This window comes from Impatiens glandulifera, chromosome 4 (assembly GCF_907164915.1).
Source record: "Impatiens glandulifera chromosome 4, dImpGla2.1, whole genome shotgun sequence".
Lineage (NCBI taxonomy): Eukaryota > Viridiplantae > Streptophyta > Magnoliopsida > Ericales > Balsaminaceae > Impatiens > Impatiens glandulifera.
Genome location: NC_061865.1, coordinates 46,282,279 through 46,301,308, shown reverse-complemented (window position 1 = coordinate 46,301,308; position 19,030 = coordinate 46,282,279). Strand labels below are relative to the sequence as shown.

Sequence of the window (19,030 nt, the reverse complement as noted above, 5' to 3'; positions counted from 1 at the left end):
TCATACAAAATCCTTTTTTCAATTAATTACTTTTTAACAATCATATTACTTATTTTATTAATTAAAATATTATTTATTTTATTATTTTTTATTTTATTTATATATATTAATATTTTTTAAGTTTTTTTACCAAAATAATTATCATATCTTCAAAATCATCAATAATTATTATTTTTTTCTACACTAATCCGAACAAGTTCTTTGATTTGATTTCATCTACTGTATCCTCTCTTTTTCCTTTGATCCTAAATCATGTAGATATTCTATTAGATCCTCTGCTATTAAAAATCACATGTTCCCCATTTCACATAGAGAGGTAAAACAGACATTTAAAAAAAAAATTAAATAAATAAATTATAATTACACTTCTTTTGCCTCATAAGAAAGAATAGAGGAGCAGATGTTTTTAGTAACAGGCAATCCCTAAAGCAGATGGGGTAAGTCCAGGCATCAACCTTTCTTTTCTTGATGCTAATAATCAAAGGCAATATTAGACAAATTCTGATTTAATCAAAGGTAGATGACCTTTGATTATTATTTGTTCAGAACAACTACTTCATTGATTGATCAAAGGCATATTCTTGATTCTCATGAAGAGCAGCCTTTATCAATGCCTTCTCCAGTTTGGATTTTTTAAATAACTAAACAAAATCAAATAACATTTCACTCCTCTTCACTCTCCTTCATATATATTAAAACAATGTTCCTTTCTTCTAGCTTAACGACAATAAGATGTGGATACTAACTCTACGTTCTTGAGTTTGGTAACATATATACTTAATTCGTTGTCCCATTCTCACAAAAAAAAAACACTCAAATCATTAAGTAAAATATTTATTTATTTATTTATTATTATTATTATTTATTTTATTTATATATATTAATACTGTTTAAATTTTTTACAAAAAATAATATTAACACTTTAAAATCATAACAATTATTTTTTTCACTCTAATTTTTTTTAAATAATTTCAATATAAACCTAGGCTGAAATCTCATATTTATATTTTTTATATTTTTTTATATTCTCATAAAATTAGGCTGAAATCTATTAAATTAGATTTTCATATTTTTTTATATAGTTAGTTTTTTATGAATTTATTTTTGTGTTGCATTTGATGAAATTTTTTTGGGAATTACAAGTGAGTTATCACTTTGCCTACAAAGAGGAGATCAAAATATAGTTCAAGCCATGTCATTGATTGCGAGTTCTAAAAATCAATTACAAAAATTTAGAGAAGATGGATGGCATGATATTTTGAACCAAGTTAACAGTTTTTGTCAATTACACTCGATCTCAATACTTGATATAAATGAGCGTATGATAATTGATAACAATGGTAGGCGAAGAGTTAAAAGGGAACTCATCACTAATCTTCATCATTATCGTGTGGAAATCTTTTGTCAGGTATAATAAATATTATTTCTTATCTATTAATAGTTATTATTTATTATCTATCATTTATTAATAGTTATTATTTATTATTTAATACTAAGTTGTTGACTTGATTATGCAAGAAATGAATAATCATTTTTCAGAAGTTAATACAGAATTATTTGGTTGCATATCATGTCTTCATCCCAGAAATTCATTCTCCAAATTTGATATTCGTAAACTCATTCGTCTTGCCAAACTTTATTCCGAAGATTTCACAGGCAGTGATTACTTATTTTTGGAACAACAACTTCGGGCTTACTTATTTAATTTGCGGGATGATCCTCAATTTTCTTCAATTGAAGACTTGCGAATTTTTGCTTAGAAATTGGTTGCAACAGAAAAAAACATATATATATTCTTTCCATTGGTTTATCGATTGATAGAGTTGACTTTAGTTTTACTAGTTGCAACTGCATCCGTTGAAAGAGTTTTTTCTGCAATGAAGACCGCGAAGACTGATTTGCGTAATCGAATGGAAGATGAATGGATGAATGATAGTTTAGTTGTATATGTTGAGAAAGATATTTTCTTAACAATTGAAAATGAGCCAATATAACAATATTTTCAACAAATGGAATCTCGTAGAATAAATTTGTCTTCTTTTGTACCGACTAATGAACAAGAATAATTTAGTAATTGTGCTTATTAGTATTTTGTAATTGTGTTTGTTAGTATTTTTATGTAATTACCAAGTAAATTTTACTTAGAAAATGCATTTATTTGATCGCCAAAAAAATGCTACGTTACTATGTATTTGGGCCCTTTGAAAAAACATTTCTGGGTCCGCCACTGAATTTTTCAATATCTAATTTCACAAGGCACACTTATCTCTCTTGAAATTTGCCGAATTAATCCATTCATCTATCATTTATAATATGAGACCATCAAAATTTGACTACCTTTAATGAAAATCATCCGTCAAGATATCTAATTCAAGAAATTCATATAACCAGTTAGCCAAATATTTAAATACAATCTTGTTGCCTAAATATTTGTACATCAAAATTCACATAAACTTTAATCAGACAGATTAGTTATAAGGAATCTACCTTTACTAATTAATTTAATTCATTAAGAACATAATCATAGATGAGCAAACTTGTGAATATATACTAATATTGGAGGACAAAAATTCTCATCTCATGAAAAATAATTCACGGAGTAAAGTGCAAAGAGAATCAAATTAATAAAAAAAAATTTGAGGACGCTGCAGCAGCAGCATCATTTTGAGTAATCTCTTATTTATTTATTTATTTATTTATTTATATACTTTTTTTAAAATAAACATGAAAAATCATAAAATAAAATTCGAATTTAATATGATATGAGAAAAATTAAAATCTTTAAAACAATCAGAAGAGCAACGTATAGTAAGTCACGAATACCAAAATATTAACGTGCACGGAATATTTTATAAAGAGCGATGCTCCCACAAACTTTCTAGAATGGATGACATTATCTTTTATATTAGCTTCTTTTATTAGACATTTCCGCGTCATCATCGACAAGCATAAGTCCCACAATATATAACAGAATTAGCTATGAGTTACTTGTTCCAAATCAAATGCCACCACAATCTACTAATGCACTATCTCAACTTTCAGTCTGACCATAAGTAGAAGAAGCTCCTAATGTTTGAATTCTTAATTGCATTTTATCAACAAATATAGTTTCCAATCAACTAGGCATTTTTCATCGATTTTGATTGCAATTATGCTTGTTTCAACTCTAAATTGCATCAATAAGTTCACTGGCAACGAAGCTTGCATCAATAGTGCTTCTTCCACAAACCAAGGCTCATTTAAGTGTTGACTTTATCTTAGTTTAACATGAACATTTTATAATTTTGTTTTATGAGGTGTCTGAGCTCCAAAACTATAACTCATGGGAAATACATAGAGAAATACATCATTGGACAAAGCACATCTAAGTTGAAGAGAAAAGAACATCTAAATTCCATTATGCTATCTATAGAGAAATACATTAACTGATTCAAAATCAAGCTTAATAGTTCCATTTATAATGTCAAAGTCTATTTTAATCCACTTTAGTTGAAGAGAAACATCTAAGTTCTGTGGGATGTATTTATTAAGTAATAAATTATATACAAGCTTAGTTATGACATGTATATATTATCACAAGTTTAATCAAGGTACAATAACATTAAAACAACAAAAGAACAAACAAACATAAGAAAAAAGACATAAATGAAAAAAGCATAAATCCATAAGGTCATGGTTCTCAAGACAAGTATATATTGTCACAACTAACAAATTTAATGGAAATATAACAACAATGAAAAGAACAAACAAACATAAAATGAGCATATGTCATTGAATGGTCGAGATTCTCGAAAGAACTAATTGTACATGAATCTCAATGTCCTTGCCTGATCATGTTTTAATACTTTAGCTATCGATATGCATCTTTCATTAATATATTCTTTCGGCGAGATTTTCTAATTTCTTTAGAATGCATCTTCTTCCTTTTTAAAATGAAACGTCTATAAGCTGATTAGTTTAAAAAGTTAATAATGGATTATAAATCAACCCTAAACAATTTCACAATATTAAATTATAACTCAAGGGAAAGTATAGAAAATCATTGAACACAATAATACTCTTCTAAGTCCTAAAATAGAAATGGAATAAGAGCCTTGGAATTCTTGGGAAAGTCTTCAAACTTTGAAATGTACCACTTCCTAGTTGCATAGCTCCTCCCTATCAATAGTATAGTTGTGCCCAAAGTAGACAATAATCCATAAATTGTTTGGGACATGCATGATAAACCCCAAAACCCTAAGATCTCAAAGAGATAATGTGGGCACACAACCACACCAAATAGACCCCCTTCAGGAATTTTGTACACCTTTTCACCTTCCTTCCTCAACGTTGAAAGTATAATGTGGTGGTACAAGTTGCCCAATAGACCAACCACAAACAACGCCACCCCCATATACGTTAGATTTATCGATGGCTCTTGATGTCCTATACATAGATATTGTGAATAAATCATTGTTGCCGTGTAGATGAAGTAGCTGATTGAGATCGTTATTGAAGCATCAATAGTCATCCCTCCACTATACCTATGAATGAACAATACCTGTGAAAGAACCAAAAACAAAACTTTTATTTAAGATTTAGTTTCTTTTTTAAATTCTTTTTTTTGTTGGGTACAAATGTTTCATTAATCCTTGAGTTTGTTAAGGTCTTGGCTACATGAAAGAAAGTTTGAGGGGACCATAATTACAAAACAATAATAACAACATGATATTGCCAGTGTATGTTGAAGAAATATAAAATGTACTCAAAACATAAGATGTAATTCTTGAAGAAAATAAGAGGTGGGTGGAATAATTAATATCACTTGAATTATCAATAACAGCTTATTTTCTTTTGGACAGCTTATTTTCTTTTGTCCAAATGATTAGACAACTTGTTGTACAACCAAGAAGGATGCATTGATAAAAAATGAAATAATTAAAAATGTACCCACCATAGAAAAGAAATGATAAGGAAATTAACTCATTACTATTTATTATAATGTCTCATTATTTTAATTGTATTACTAGAATGCCAGTTTATCATTTTTCATTAGAAAATTAACTAAATTATAATATAAAATGAGTTTTTTAATTTGATATAATTTTTTAGATAACAGTTTTTTAATTGATACAAAGAAATGGGAATCCTCTTTCCAAATTCTCCACTTTTGTCTATGTTTTCTGGTTCTTACTTAATTTCACATTTTCTTATTTGGTTGGTAAGTTTTCTTACTTTTTTTTAATTCATAACAAAACGTACAGGACCATCTGGTATAAAATAAAAATTATCAAATGTTTTTCTTGTAACATGATATAAATATTTATCAAAAAATTAATTTTTTCATTCATATTTCACCTAAAAAAGTTACATCCAATTCAATTATATCCTTTTTACTAAATAAAAACAAAATCACTATTTTTATTTTTTTGATAATTATCAAAAAAAAAAGTAATTATAATTATAATACTAACCATAACAAAATATTAGTTTCTACCAAGATTATAACAAAGCTAATGTTTTAAATTATTTTCAACATCGTGATCTAACATTTTTCTATAGTTATTTAAAATAATATTTTCATCAAACTTTATTTATAAATAATTTGTACAGAGATCATGTTCTCAATAATGATTTAAATTATAATGGCATTGATTACTTGTATCCATATTATTATTATATTACAGTAACCTTGACAATAATTATAAGTAATTTTATTCTAATTGAAATTATGATAAAAGGACAAAAACAAAACAATAAGGTAGTTGGTAAAGATAAAAAAATCTCAATTTTTTTTCTACTAAAGCATTTAAGTTTAAGTGGAGGTAATGAATAGAAATGACAATTGGGCAGATTGGGCGGGAAATGGACATGCCATTCTCATCCTTTCTTGCTAGATTTTGTGTATTATCATCCATCCTTTCGGTTTCGATGAATACCCTCATTTTATATAATCATAAAAAAAAGTATAATTCTTGTATAAAATATGAAGAGTAAATAAATATATTAATTATTTTATATATTTAATTATGTTTATTAGTATTTTAGATGGTAAACACAAATATCATCTTGACCGATCAACATATAAACTTGACTTGGATTTTGATATTTTGAGTTAGTAATAGTTTGAACTCATTAGTATTACATAGTCACAAATATAATATATATTTTCTAAAAATTCTAGAGAAATCTTATATATAACACTTTATAAGATTTCATAAAGTTTTAGAAATTTCTAAATATTGTAAATAGATATAGAAATTTAAAGAGAGTTTTAGAAACTAGGAGTATGAGTATTAATAAAGATGTAACCCCACTATTGTAAGAGTACTATACAGAAATAAAATAAGAAAGAGTTTCCTTTTAAATCACAATCCCTCTTTAAAACTTCTCTCCTTAAATTTAATTTTTAATTAACAAAGTGGTATCAAAGCTAGGAGCTCCTACTCAAAAATGGAAAATGGAAGATTCCCCATTCAAATTCCAATGCTCAACAAGACCAACTACGACAATTAGAGCTTAAAGATGAAGGCGTTACTAGGAGCTCAAGATACATGAGATGTTGTCGAGAAAGGCTTCTAAGAGCAAGATTAAATCACGCTAAGTCAATCTCAAATTCAGATATTGAAGGAGTTAAGAAAGAAAGACAAGAAATCTCTCTCCCTCATCTATCAATCGATATCATGAAAATGCATTTGAGAAGATTTCAAATGCATCTACAGCTAAGGAAGTGTGGGATAAGCTTCAAAATGCAACAAATGAGGTGATTAAGTTAAAAAGATTCGTTTTCAAACTCTTAGAGGTACGTTTGAATTGTTGTTTATGGATTACTTCTCTAGAGTATTGACTGTGGTTAAATCAATTACAAAGAAATGACGAAGATATTGGTGAATTCAAAGTCACGAGAAAATTTTCAATACTTTAAATTCAAGATTCGATTTTATTGTTAAAAACATCGAAGAGAATAAGAATTTGAGTGCTATGACTATTGAGCATCTCATGGACTCTCTACAAATCTTTATGGAAAAGCAAAAGAGGAAGCAAAAACAAAAAGAGGCCATGAAGCAATTACTAAAGTTAAATATAAAAGAAGATAATGTTCATGGAAGTCAAAGAGGACGAGGTCGTGGTCAAGCTCGTAGAGGGCGAGGACAAGAAAGAGAAGGAATAACTAGTCACAACAACAACTTCAACAATGGAGAACGAGTCAAATTTCACAAGCTACAAGAGGGAGTGAAAGAGGTAACTCGTGGGTAATGTGTGAAAAATCTAATGTCAAGTTCTATAATTGTAACAAGTTTGGTCATTATGCATATGAGTGTAGATACCCAATCAAGTTATAAGAAATGACCAATCTTGTAAAAGAAAAAGCTATACAAGTAGAGACTCTATTACTCACGTGCCAAGATAATATTAAAGACCAAACAAACATATGGTACATTGACACTGATGCAAACAACCATATGTGTGGAGATCGGAGCACGTTCAGGGAGCTAAATGAGTCAGTATGTGAAAATGTTTCCTTTGGAGATGAGTCAAAGATAGCGTTAGGAATAGGTAAAATTCTCCTACACTTGAATAATAGAAGTCATCAATTCATCTTAAATATTTTATTATGTGCCCAACATGAAAAATAATATTCTTAGTTTGGGACAATTATTGAAAAAAGGTTAAGACATCCACTTGAAGGAACATAACATATACATAAGAGATGATATAAATAAATTAATTATCAAAATGCCTATGTCAAAAAATATAGACACTTTTTTTAGCCTTATTTTGCAGCGCCTGAGACATAATATAATGTTTCTTTTGAATATTCAAAATGATGTTGCAAAGTGTCTCAAAACAATCTATAGAGAACCATCATGGCTATGGCATCAACTATTCGGGCATCTCAACTTTGACAATCTTGAACTTCTAGATAATAAGAAGATGGTGAAAGGCCTAATTTTCATTCACAATCCGGACTAGCTGTGTGAAGGATGCCTATTTAGAAAGCAGTTCCGGAAGAATTTTCCAAAAGAGTCAAGAGTTAAAAATCCACTTGAACTCATACACACCGATGCATGTGGACCAATCAATCCGAGTTCTTTCAGTGTGAATAAATAACTTCTTCACTTAATAGATGTTTTTTCAAAGAAAATGTGGGTATATTTTTTGAAAGAAAAGTTAGGGGTGTTTGAGAATTTCAAGAAGTTCAAAGCTCTTGTAGAGAAAGAAAACGATATTTCTATTAAGGCCATCAAAACTGATCGTGGAAGAGAGTTTACATCAAAGGAGTTCAATAAGTACGATGATGACCATAGAATTCGTCGTTCATTGACAGTTCCAAGATCCCCTCAACAAAATAGAGTAGTTGAGAGGAAAAGTTGAACTATATTGAACATGGCTCAATGCATGCTCAAGAGCAAACATATGCCTAATGAGTTTTGGGTTAATGTTATGGCTTGCGCTGTTTATTTAATGAATCGTTCCCCAACAAGAAGTGTGCAAGATAAAACACCACAAAAAGCATGAAATGGAAGAAAGTCTATGATCTTTCATCTTAGAGTTTTTGGAAGCATTGCATATGCTCATGTGTCAATTGTCAGGTGAACAATGAACAAAACTTGATGATAAAAGAAGGAAAATCATGTTCGTAGGTTATGACTCAAATTCCAAAGGCTATAAACTCTATCATCCAAACAATGAAAAAATTATCATAAGTCGCGATACGGAGTTTGATGAAGAAGATACTTGAGATTAGAATAATCAAGAAGACGAGTACTTACTTTGAAGGAGGAGGTAAAATACACCATTTAAGGATAGAGGAGCTTCAAAAGTCTACTCCACCTATCTTACCGACGCCAAATTTGTCTGAAGCAAACTCAAGTGAGAGAACACCACGATACAGAAGCATTGAAGAACTTTGTGACTTAATCAAAAATAAAATTGACATCACTCTATTTTGTCTTTTTGGTGATTATGAAACTCTAAGTTGGAAAGCCAAAAGTGGACAGTTTCCATAGATGAAGAAATCAAGTCAATCAAAAATAAAATTGACATCACTCTATTTTGTCTTTTTGGTGATTATGAAACTCTAAGTTGGAAAGCCAAAAGTGAACAGTTTCCATAGATGAAGAAATCAAGTCAATCATGAAGAATGAGACATGGGAACTTGCTACACTTTCACAAGGACACAAGGAAATTACAGTTAAATAGCTACAAAAACAAAGAAGAATGTTAAAAGAGAAGTGATGAGATATAAATCAAGATTAGTAACAAAAGACTGTAGTCAAAGGAAAAGCATTACTATGATGATGAATTTGCTAATATTTCTCGTCTTGAAACTATTAGACTAATAATTTATTTGACAGCCCAATGTTGATGGAATTTTTACTAAATGGATGTTAAGTTGACATTTTTGAATTGCTTCCTCGATGAAGAAGTCTATATTAAGAAACCATTGGGCGAGAATTTTCTAGCGATGGAATCTTGAATTTCTTCTCTAAATACGTGCACATTCTCATATTCAATCAAGAATCGCGTCAAAATCAAGATCGTCGGCACGTTTGGCACAATCGGCACGATCGGCACAGTCGACACGGTCGGCATAGTTGTTCGGTCGCGCGATTTAGTTGATTTGGTAGTCGGTTACGGGAAACGTGGTCGGAGTAAAGATCGTCGGCACGTCTGGAACGATCGGCACGACAGGTACGTCTGGCACGTTCGGCACATGTTCGGCACATCGGAAAAAATTGTATAGGGTTTGAATAAGGTTGTTTCAAGATTATTGTTCTGAATTTAATCCCCTATTCTGAAGTCTTATTAGAATATGGGTAAAAGGAAAACAGGGCAAAAGAAGTAGAGAATTTTGTTTTTAAAGGAGTCAAGGTCATACAAGTGCAGCACTTTGTTTTTAAAGGAGTCAAAGAAACTGTAAAGAAGGAAATGAACAAAATAGCTGAAAAAGTTATTAACGAAAAAATGCAGGAAATCAACAAAGACCCAATTGCTACCCAAAAGCATTTTAAAAATAATGTAGGAATCAAGGAGAAGAAATAAGGAGTTTGGATGGTAGGTTATAATCAAAGGGAAAATTTATTTGGACTAAAAAACTAAATCACCAAACTCTTGATGCATGCTAAGAAATGAGAGATTGTACTCAGTAAGGAGAAAATACAAACCGTCCAACTTAACATTCACTATCTTCAAAACTGGAATTTACTCAAAATGATGAATATGAAGTGATAGTAAAATGGTATTTTGCTACAATGAAGGAGTTAATGAATGCTCCTAAATCAAAGACCTATATTATCAGAAGTAATTCTACATGGAAAATCAATGAAGTCTAGAAAAACAATATTGGGAAAAAGGGTGAAGGTCATGCATACAAAGGAAAATTTTACTTGGGCAATGTACAGACAAAAGTGGAGGTACTGAATTCTCCTTTTGAATTTAAATCGCCTACTATAGTAAAAGAAAATTGTGTTAGGGATTGGGAAAATGTAGTGGTGGGAAACTACATAGGAAATAATAGAGTTTCTTTCATAGTCACCAAAGAGGCACTTATGAAGTAATGGGAGGAAAAAGGATTGGAGAAAATTTCAACGAATGTACATGATATCTACTTTCTAAAATTTAAGAAGGGATCAAATATGGATGAAATTTTGGAAAATAGACATACATACATTGGATCCAACTATATGAAGTTAGAAAGATGGTCTGAAGATTTGAACCTATTAAGCAAGCCTAAAGAAATAGGTCAGATATGGTTCAAACTTTGGAATAACCCTACACACATGTATAATGTAAAATCTCTTAGTCATTTTGCAGGTTTATTGGGTACGCCATTATACATGGACCCAATTACTGAAGGAGGAGAGCACCTATCATTTCCTAGAATTAGCATTGAGGTGCATCCTAGAAGCACACTGCCAAATAGTAAGACAGTAGTAGACAGAAAAAGAAAACATACTTTCATGGAAATCACTTATGAGTGGAGGTCATACATATGCACTTTCTGCAATATCTTCCAACATGCAAGCCTAAATTGTAATTTGGCTAAGGAAGAAGATCAAAAAATTCATAAAGGCCAGAAAGTAAAGATGCAGGAAAATGAAACATATGTGCCTATTATCAAAGAGAAAAATGTGGTTAAAGATTAGGAAACAGAAGATAAAGAAAATTATGTACAAGAAGAAAGAAGTACGATGAAGGAGGTGGAACCTCAACCTAATTATATTGAAGAGATAGTTGAGGATTCTCAATCCAATCATGTTGAAGTAGTTTCTGATGAAAATAGAGAGGAAGATACTCAGGCTAATCAAGAGGAAGAAGAAAATTCTAAGGTTGATATAGAGGAATCAAAAGTTGTTGAGGATTCTAAAGCTGAAACTGAAGAAAAATAAAGACAATGATCTTGAAATTCAAGTTAAGAACAACAAGGTGAAGAGTTCAGAATTATTGAAGAATAATTTTTTTTTATCAAATTAGAACAGGTTCATATAAAGGAAAAAAATCAAAATGAGAATAGACAGTACTCATCATTAGGGGTGTCAAAAATGAACTCGACCCTCCAACCCGACACGAGTCGACCCGAAGAATATTGGGTTAGGGTTGGGGGTTTTCGGGTTTGAATCATTTCGGGTCAGACCCAAAATATAACCTGAAAAAGAAAATTGGGTTGGGTTGGGTTCGGGTCAACCCGGGTTGACCTGAATTAAAAAATCAGGTCACTCATCAACCCGAACCCACCCACCCAACCCGACCCACCTAATATATTAATAAAAAAATAACTTGCCTACCTTACAAAAAACCCTAACCCTAACGGGCCTAACCCATAATCTTAATTTCTATTCCTTTTCTTCCTTCCGTCTTTCTCACTATTCCTTTTCTTCCATCTTTCTCACTTCTCTTCAATATACATTCCTTCTTAATTTTTATCTTTTTTAATCTCTTTAACTCCGCTAGTATCCAGCAATAAAATGAGTTCAGAAATTAATCTTGATCTTGAGGAGGATAGTGTGGAGGGTTCATCTATGGCAAATTTAGATGCAAATAAAAAACGTGCATTTATTATTTTGTATTTAAATTAAAGTATTATTATTAAGCAAAAAAATTATTTCGGGTTAGTCGGGTTAGTCATCATCATCTTTAGTTCACCCCTCTTTCATTACAAGAGGAAGAGGAAGACAACTTGTTGAAATATCAGGTTGGTATAGAAACAAAAATGTTGATTGAGATAATTAGGATTTGATATAATTTGTAATCTTTGTTTGTAATTTTTGTTTTTTTGTATGTTTGATGACTACTAATCAGTTTCTTTAGGGTCGTTTGATTGTCATATTTTAATCATCGCTAGGGTTTGTCTAGCTTTGATTCTTGACCCTCCCACTTTTGGGATTTTAATGAAATGGTTTTAACTATTTTCCCAAAAAAAAGAAACCATTGGCTATAAAGTGGTAGGCCTTGAAGAGAAAATATTAAAGTTAAAAAATGTATTGTACGATCTAAAGCAAACACCGAAAGCTTAAAATGTTCGAGTTGACTAATGCTTTCAAGACAATAATTTCATCAAGTCTCCATATGAGCATGTAGTCAATATCAATACTCAAGGTGATGATATATTGATTGTGTACTTATATGGGACGACTTGATCTTTATTGGAAATAATTCAAGGATGATAGACGAATTCAAAAGGGATGTCACCAAAAAATTTAAGAGGACAGATATTGGTCAAATAAATGAAATAATATCTTGGGTTAGAAGTGATGAAAGAAAATGAAGGAATATTCATCACTCAAGAAAGTTATGCTAAAGTTCCAAGAAGATAAGATGAAGAATGCTAATCCAGTTGGTTCACCAAATGGAATATGGCATAAACTTGAGCAAAGATGACAAAGGGGAAAATGTATATCCAACTCTCTACAGAAGTCTCGTTGGAAGTTTATAATATATGACTTATACAAGACCAAATATTCCCTACAGTGTTGGAGTCATTAGTCGTTATATGGAAGCTCAAATGGGCACACATTTCAAAGCTATAGAGAGAATCCTCCAATACATCAAAAGTACAATCAAATTTGGTATGTATTCCTCTCTTCTAACAATTATGAGATTGTTGGTTATATTGATAGCGATTGGAGTGGAGATTTGGATGATCAAAAGAGTACTATTGGGTTTATATTATGCATGGAAGGAAATCTTTTAGGTGGATGTCCAAGAAGCAACCAATCATCACATTGTGTACATGTAAAGCTGAATTTGTCGCAGCTACATCTTGTGTATGCCCCGCAATTTGGCTTAGGAATTTGATGAATGAATTGAAGATCTCATGTCAAGAGTCTATGGAGATCTGTATTAACTAACACGCAATCTTGTCTTACATGAAAGGAGCAAATACATAAACACTCGCTACCACTATATTTGGGAGTGTATCGAAAGAAAAGAAATCAAACTGAAATACGTAAAGTCTCAAGATCAAATAACTGACATATTTACGAAACTATTGAAGCAAGAAACATTTGTTAAGATAAAAAGCATGCTAGGAGTGCAATCAAATTTTAAGGGAGAATGTTGAAATAAAATTTGAATTTGATGTTTTGAGTTAGTATTAGTATGGTCTCATTAGGATTACATAAGATAAGATTTTAGAAAAATCTTATCTAGAATTAGAAGGTTTTATAGAGTTCTAAAAAGTTCTAAATATTGTAAATAAATATAAAGCTTTAAAGAGAGTTCTAAAAATAAATTAGGCATATAAGTATAAATAGGAATGTAACCCCACTATTCTAAGAGTTTACATATAAATCACAATTCCTCAAAAGTTCTTTCCCTAAATTTAATTTCTAACAAACTATTGATTGGGTCAAACAATATAATTTAAATTGAAAATCATGGGAGGTCATCCTATTAATTACTAAAGAGTAAGAGTTGAGTTTTCTAAATTAAAAATAAGAATCATGCCATAACATTTAATATAACTCCAATAATTCTTGTCTAACATGAATTCTTTAAATTATCTAACCCTGAGTAATTCTAATTAAATAGGATCCATTATCATATTAAAAACACAAAATTCTAGGCAGCAACAACAACTAAAATTAGGATTGAAAATTTGCCAATCCAATAAAAATCGAATGCAAACCCATTAATTTCCTTCAATTAGTTTATAGAAAGACTACATACCTCAAGTAGTCTCTTTAAGTAATGGATGGTCAAAGCAGAAGTGACAATAAAGAACCTTAATCCATCGCCGGAAAAAATGGTTAAAGAAGCAGCTCCGGCAGCGGCAACAAAAGCAGGAGCATAACAAAGTAGCATGCCTCTTTTGGAAGGAATTACTAATTTTCTTTTCTTTTTATGTTTCTCATCGTCGTCTTCATCAGTACTACAGAACTTGGAATATTTCATATTCTTCCCTTTTATCTCAGATATGGCGACGTTAGTAAACGCAGCTATTCCCATCACCGACATAGCCGTTATCAGCGCCGAATCTGGCGGTGGATATAGAATTTGCATGACGGAAGAGCTCAGACTCATTTCGACCGTTGCTTCTTCTTTCTATAACGAGATAAGAATAAGATAAGATTTATTATTATTAGTTGATCGGTTTATACAGCAAATGAGAAAAGGACTTTTGAATAAATGTTAATAAACCCCTTTAGTGTTTTGAAATGGACAAATTATCTTGAATTTTATAAATATGTACAATTAATTATTCTTACTATTGATAAGTTTTCTTTACTAAAACAGTTTTATTTTATTTGTTTTATAATGATCATAATTAATTCAAACCATTGTCTAATAAATTAAGTTTTGCATTGACAAAAACTTTTGTAATACAATAATAATAATAATAATACTTGTCACAACTATTCTGCACATATTTAATATTTAAATGATTAAGTATGATTAAGTATGTTTACGAACTATATATACTTAATCATTAAATTTACTATTTTTTTCCCATTTTTTCTAATACCTGTCACAAATTTAAAGAAAAGACACAAACAAAAAAAACCTTTAACTGGAAAGAGCACTAATTCTACAATATGTCAAAAGAATCATAATAAGTAGGGATGAATTTGACATTGCCAGATTCCTAATCATGTGTGGACAAAATAAATACAAACAATGTCAGATTCCAAATCAAGTGGACAGAATAAATACAAACAATGCCAATCCTAATCACGTGGACAGAATAAATACAAACAATGCCAATCCTAATCATGTGGACAGAATAAATACTATGACATTGATAATATTTTCCTTACTGTCTATACACAATTTAAGTGAAGGATACTATGTACAAAAAAAAAATTAATAATTTGTCGAATTAACAAGTCAAGTTTGATCGCAAATAATTAAGTAAAAATTGGTGGAATCGAAAGAGTGGAGTTGGCTCATGAACGAACAAAAAAGAGTGAAGATCGGTAAAATCAAACGTGTGAAGCAGAGAACTCTAGAGATACGGTGGCTTAAGCTCAAGCCTATAAATTATATATATATATTTAAATTATTATTTTTTTATAAATTTGATTATTTATATTTTGAAATATATATTTAAATTATAAATTTTATAAATTTGATTATTTATATTTTGATATATATTTTAAATTATTAATTTTGTATAAATTTAATTATTTATATTTTAATATATATATATATATTAATTATTATTTATATAATATATAAAATATTTATCCTACCATTCTCAATGAATAAATAATATTAAATTTAAAATTGTCTTAACGATAACAATAAATTAATTTAATCATTTATAAAAATAATTAAGATCGTTGAAACTCGATAAAATCAAATGTGTGAAGCAGAGAAATATATATATATATATATATATAATTCATAAAATAACTAATTCATATATATAAATAATTCATAAAATAATTTGTTTACAGTTCAACATTACAAACTAACCTAATTTATTAACTTACCTATTTATTCAAAATTATTTATTTACATTTAAACTCATTATTAAATATATATATTTATATATATAAATTATTTTTTTTATTAAAAAGAATTAATTATTATTTTCATAAATTTAATTATTTATATTTTGAAATATATATAAATATATTTAAATTATAATTTGTTATAATTTTATTATTTATATTTTGATATATATATTTAAATTAATTTTTTATAATTTTGACTATTTATATTTATATATATATATTTAAATTATTATTTTTATAAATTTGATTGTTTATATTTTGATATATAAATATATTTAAATTATAATTTTTATAAATTTGATTATTTATATTTTAATATATATTTAAAATTATTTTTTTATAAATTTAATTATTTATATTTTAATATATATATATATATATATATTTCAATTATTATTTATATAATATAAAAAATATTTATTCTACCATACTCAATTGAAAAACACTAATAAATTTAAAATCATCTTAACCATAACAATATACAAAATTAATCATTCCTAAAAATGATTACAATCATTCTTCTCTAAATTATTGATGATTTTGTTGATCAAGAAATTATTGACTAAGTCTTGTATGACTTTTATTTTGTCATATCTCCCACAAATTATAGTCTTTCGTGAGTTATCTATATCTTAGTTTGAATACGCTGACTTTGAACTCATTGGTTTTTCTTCTTTCTCAAATTTTTTAAAGCATTTCTGAAATCGTTTACACTATTATATGTTAGGGTTGTTCGTCGATGAATATTTGTCGCTTATATTTTTATTATTATTTCTCAAATTCTTAATCTCGTTATGTGTCTATCGTGTTTTTGTAATATTTTTGTCATTATATATAAATTAAACGATTCTCATTTATATAATATTTAAGGATTTTTTTATAAAAAATTAAAAGTTATATAAAATAATAATTGAAATGTAAATATATATATATATATATTAAAATATAAATAATCAAATTTATAATATATATCAAAAATATGAATAAACAAATTTTAAAAAATTATAATTTATATATATATATATATATGAAGGAAATGCACCACAACGGTAAACAACAAAATGCGGAATTTATCATTCATTTGGCTACACTTTTCCAAACCGTTTAAACCTATGAGGAAGCTAACAAATATTTATGCAAAATGCAATCAACACAGCCCTAAAACAGCGAGTAACACACCAAGCAAGCACACACAAACAACACAGAATTTTAGCTTGGAAAACCCCTCAATGGGTAAAAACCACGGGACACCTAGTGCCGCTTAAAATCCACTATCACCAGTAAGAGAGCAATACAAAAGTCTTCTCTAGACAATACTAGAGGCATACAAATTCATAATACCCTTGGAAACATGCACATTAAGGATATAGAAACAATCAAAGAACAAGAAAGGAAGAATATCACCAAAAATAACTTCTACTGTTCCGGCAATGAAACCTCAACCTCCAGACCTCAGAATTAGATCTCCACCGTCCAGAATGTTAGCCTAGAAGTTGTGAAGTTGCTGTCCAAAAATTAGGACGATCCAACGGTGCAAACTCCGGAGATCATCAAAATACTAAGGCTGCTGAAATTTGAAGTTTTTCCCTCTTTTCTTTCTTGATTTTTCTCTCTCTTTCTCTTATTTCTTGCAAAAGAAGTTTTCTCCCCTTTTATATTGCTCCCAAATAAGTGAATTAGTGGGGGCCCAAGATGGACTTATTTTCTGGACTTTTCCTCATGGACTAAGGAAAACAAAAACCCAACAAATCTCCCCATTTTCCTGACTATGAGGAAGAGTTCGCCATCCCGGCGATCGAAAAACACACCTTCAACTTTTCCCTTGTCAATGTCTTTGTCAACATATCAGAACCATTATCATCAGTGTGAACTTTATCAAGTTCAAACAACCCATCTTCAAGAGATTCACTGATCCAATGATATCGCACATCAATATGTTTCGTTCTCTTATGAAACATGGAATTCGTAGCAAGGTGTATTGCACTTTGATTATCACAAAGAACCACGTAGCACTGTTGCTTGAAGCCAAGCTCCTGCAAAAATCTTTTCAACCAAAATAGTTCTTTGCAAGCTTCCATTGCTGCCATATACTCAGCCTCTGTTGTCGATAAGGCCACACACTTTTGCAATCTTGATTGCCATGAAACAGCTCCCCCTGCAAATGTCACCAAATATCCAGAAGTGGATTTCATGTTATCCTTATTTCCAGCCATATCAGAATATGTGTATCCCATAAGCACCGACTTTTCATTTCCAAATGTGATACCCAATTTGGAAGTACCGCACAAATATCTGAGAATCCATTTAACTGCTTTCAATGCTTTCTACCAGGATTTGACATAAATCGACTAACAACACCAACTGCATGAGCTAAATCTGGCCTTGTACACACCATAGCATACATCAAGCTACCGACCGCTGAGGCATATAGAACCTTATCCATATCTTCAATGTCCTCCTTTGAAGTAGGACAATCTTTACATGTTAGCTTAAAGTTGGTAGTAAGAGGAGAACTAACCACTTTAGCTTTGTCCATGTTGAACCTACAAAGCACCTTCTCAATGTATCGCTCTTGTGACATGTGCAACTTATTGGCAGATCTATCTCGAGTGATCCGTACCCCAAGAATCTGTTTCACTGGCCCCAAGTCTTTCATTGCAAAAGACTTGCTCAACTACTGTTTCAACTTAGCAATTCTTCTTGCATTCTTGCCAACGATAAGCATGTCATCAACATAAAGCAATAAAATGATGAAATCATCATCACCAAACCTCTAAAAAAACGCAATGATCTGAAGTAGTCTTTCGGTAGCCTTGCTCCCCCATAACAAACTCAAACTTCTTATACCACTCTCTCGGTGCCTGCTTTAGCCCATATAGACTTTTCTGAAGTCTACACACATAGTCTTCTTTACCTTCTACCTGAAACCCTTCCGGCTGCTCCATATAGATTTCTTTATCCAATTCACCGTGAAGGAAAGTAGTCTTGACATGAAATTTCTTAACCTCAAGATCAAGACTGACCGCTACACCGAGAACCACCCGAATAGAACCCATCTTCACAACCGGAGAGAAAATCTCATCGAAATC

At 30.0% G+C, this 19,030-nt stretch overlaps 1 protein-coding gene across 1 annotated transcript; it reads right to left on the bottom strand.

The window, feature by feature from the left end:
* Positions 1-3,962: 3,962 nt before the first annotated feature.
* On the bottom strand, positions 3,963-14,537 carry LOC124933464 (steroid 5-alpha-reductase DET2-like). The gene is made up of 2 exons (XM_047473865.1): positions 14,152-14,537; positions 3,963-4,540 (listed from the first exon to the last, which is right to left on the bottom strand). The coding sequence occupies exons 1-2, from the start codon at positions 14,503-14,505 to the stop codon at positions 4,070-4,072; spliced, it is 825 nt and encodes a 274-aa protein (XP_047329821.1). The 5' UTR covers positions 14,506-14,537; the 3' UTR covers positions 3,963-4,069.
* Between the last annotated feature and the right edge of the window lie 4,493 nt (positions 14,538-19,030).

Coding starts and splice junctions, on each gene's coding strand:
- LOC124933464 (XM_047473865.1), bottom strand. CDS start 14,505: ATGAGTCTGAGCTCTTCCGTCATGCAAATTCTATATCCACCGCCAGAT. Junction 4,541..14,151: donor ACTTAAAGAGACTACTTGAG/GTATGTAGTCTT, acceptor GTTCTTTCACAG/GTATTGTTCATTCATAGGTA.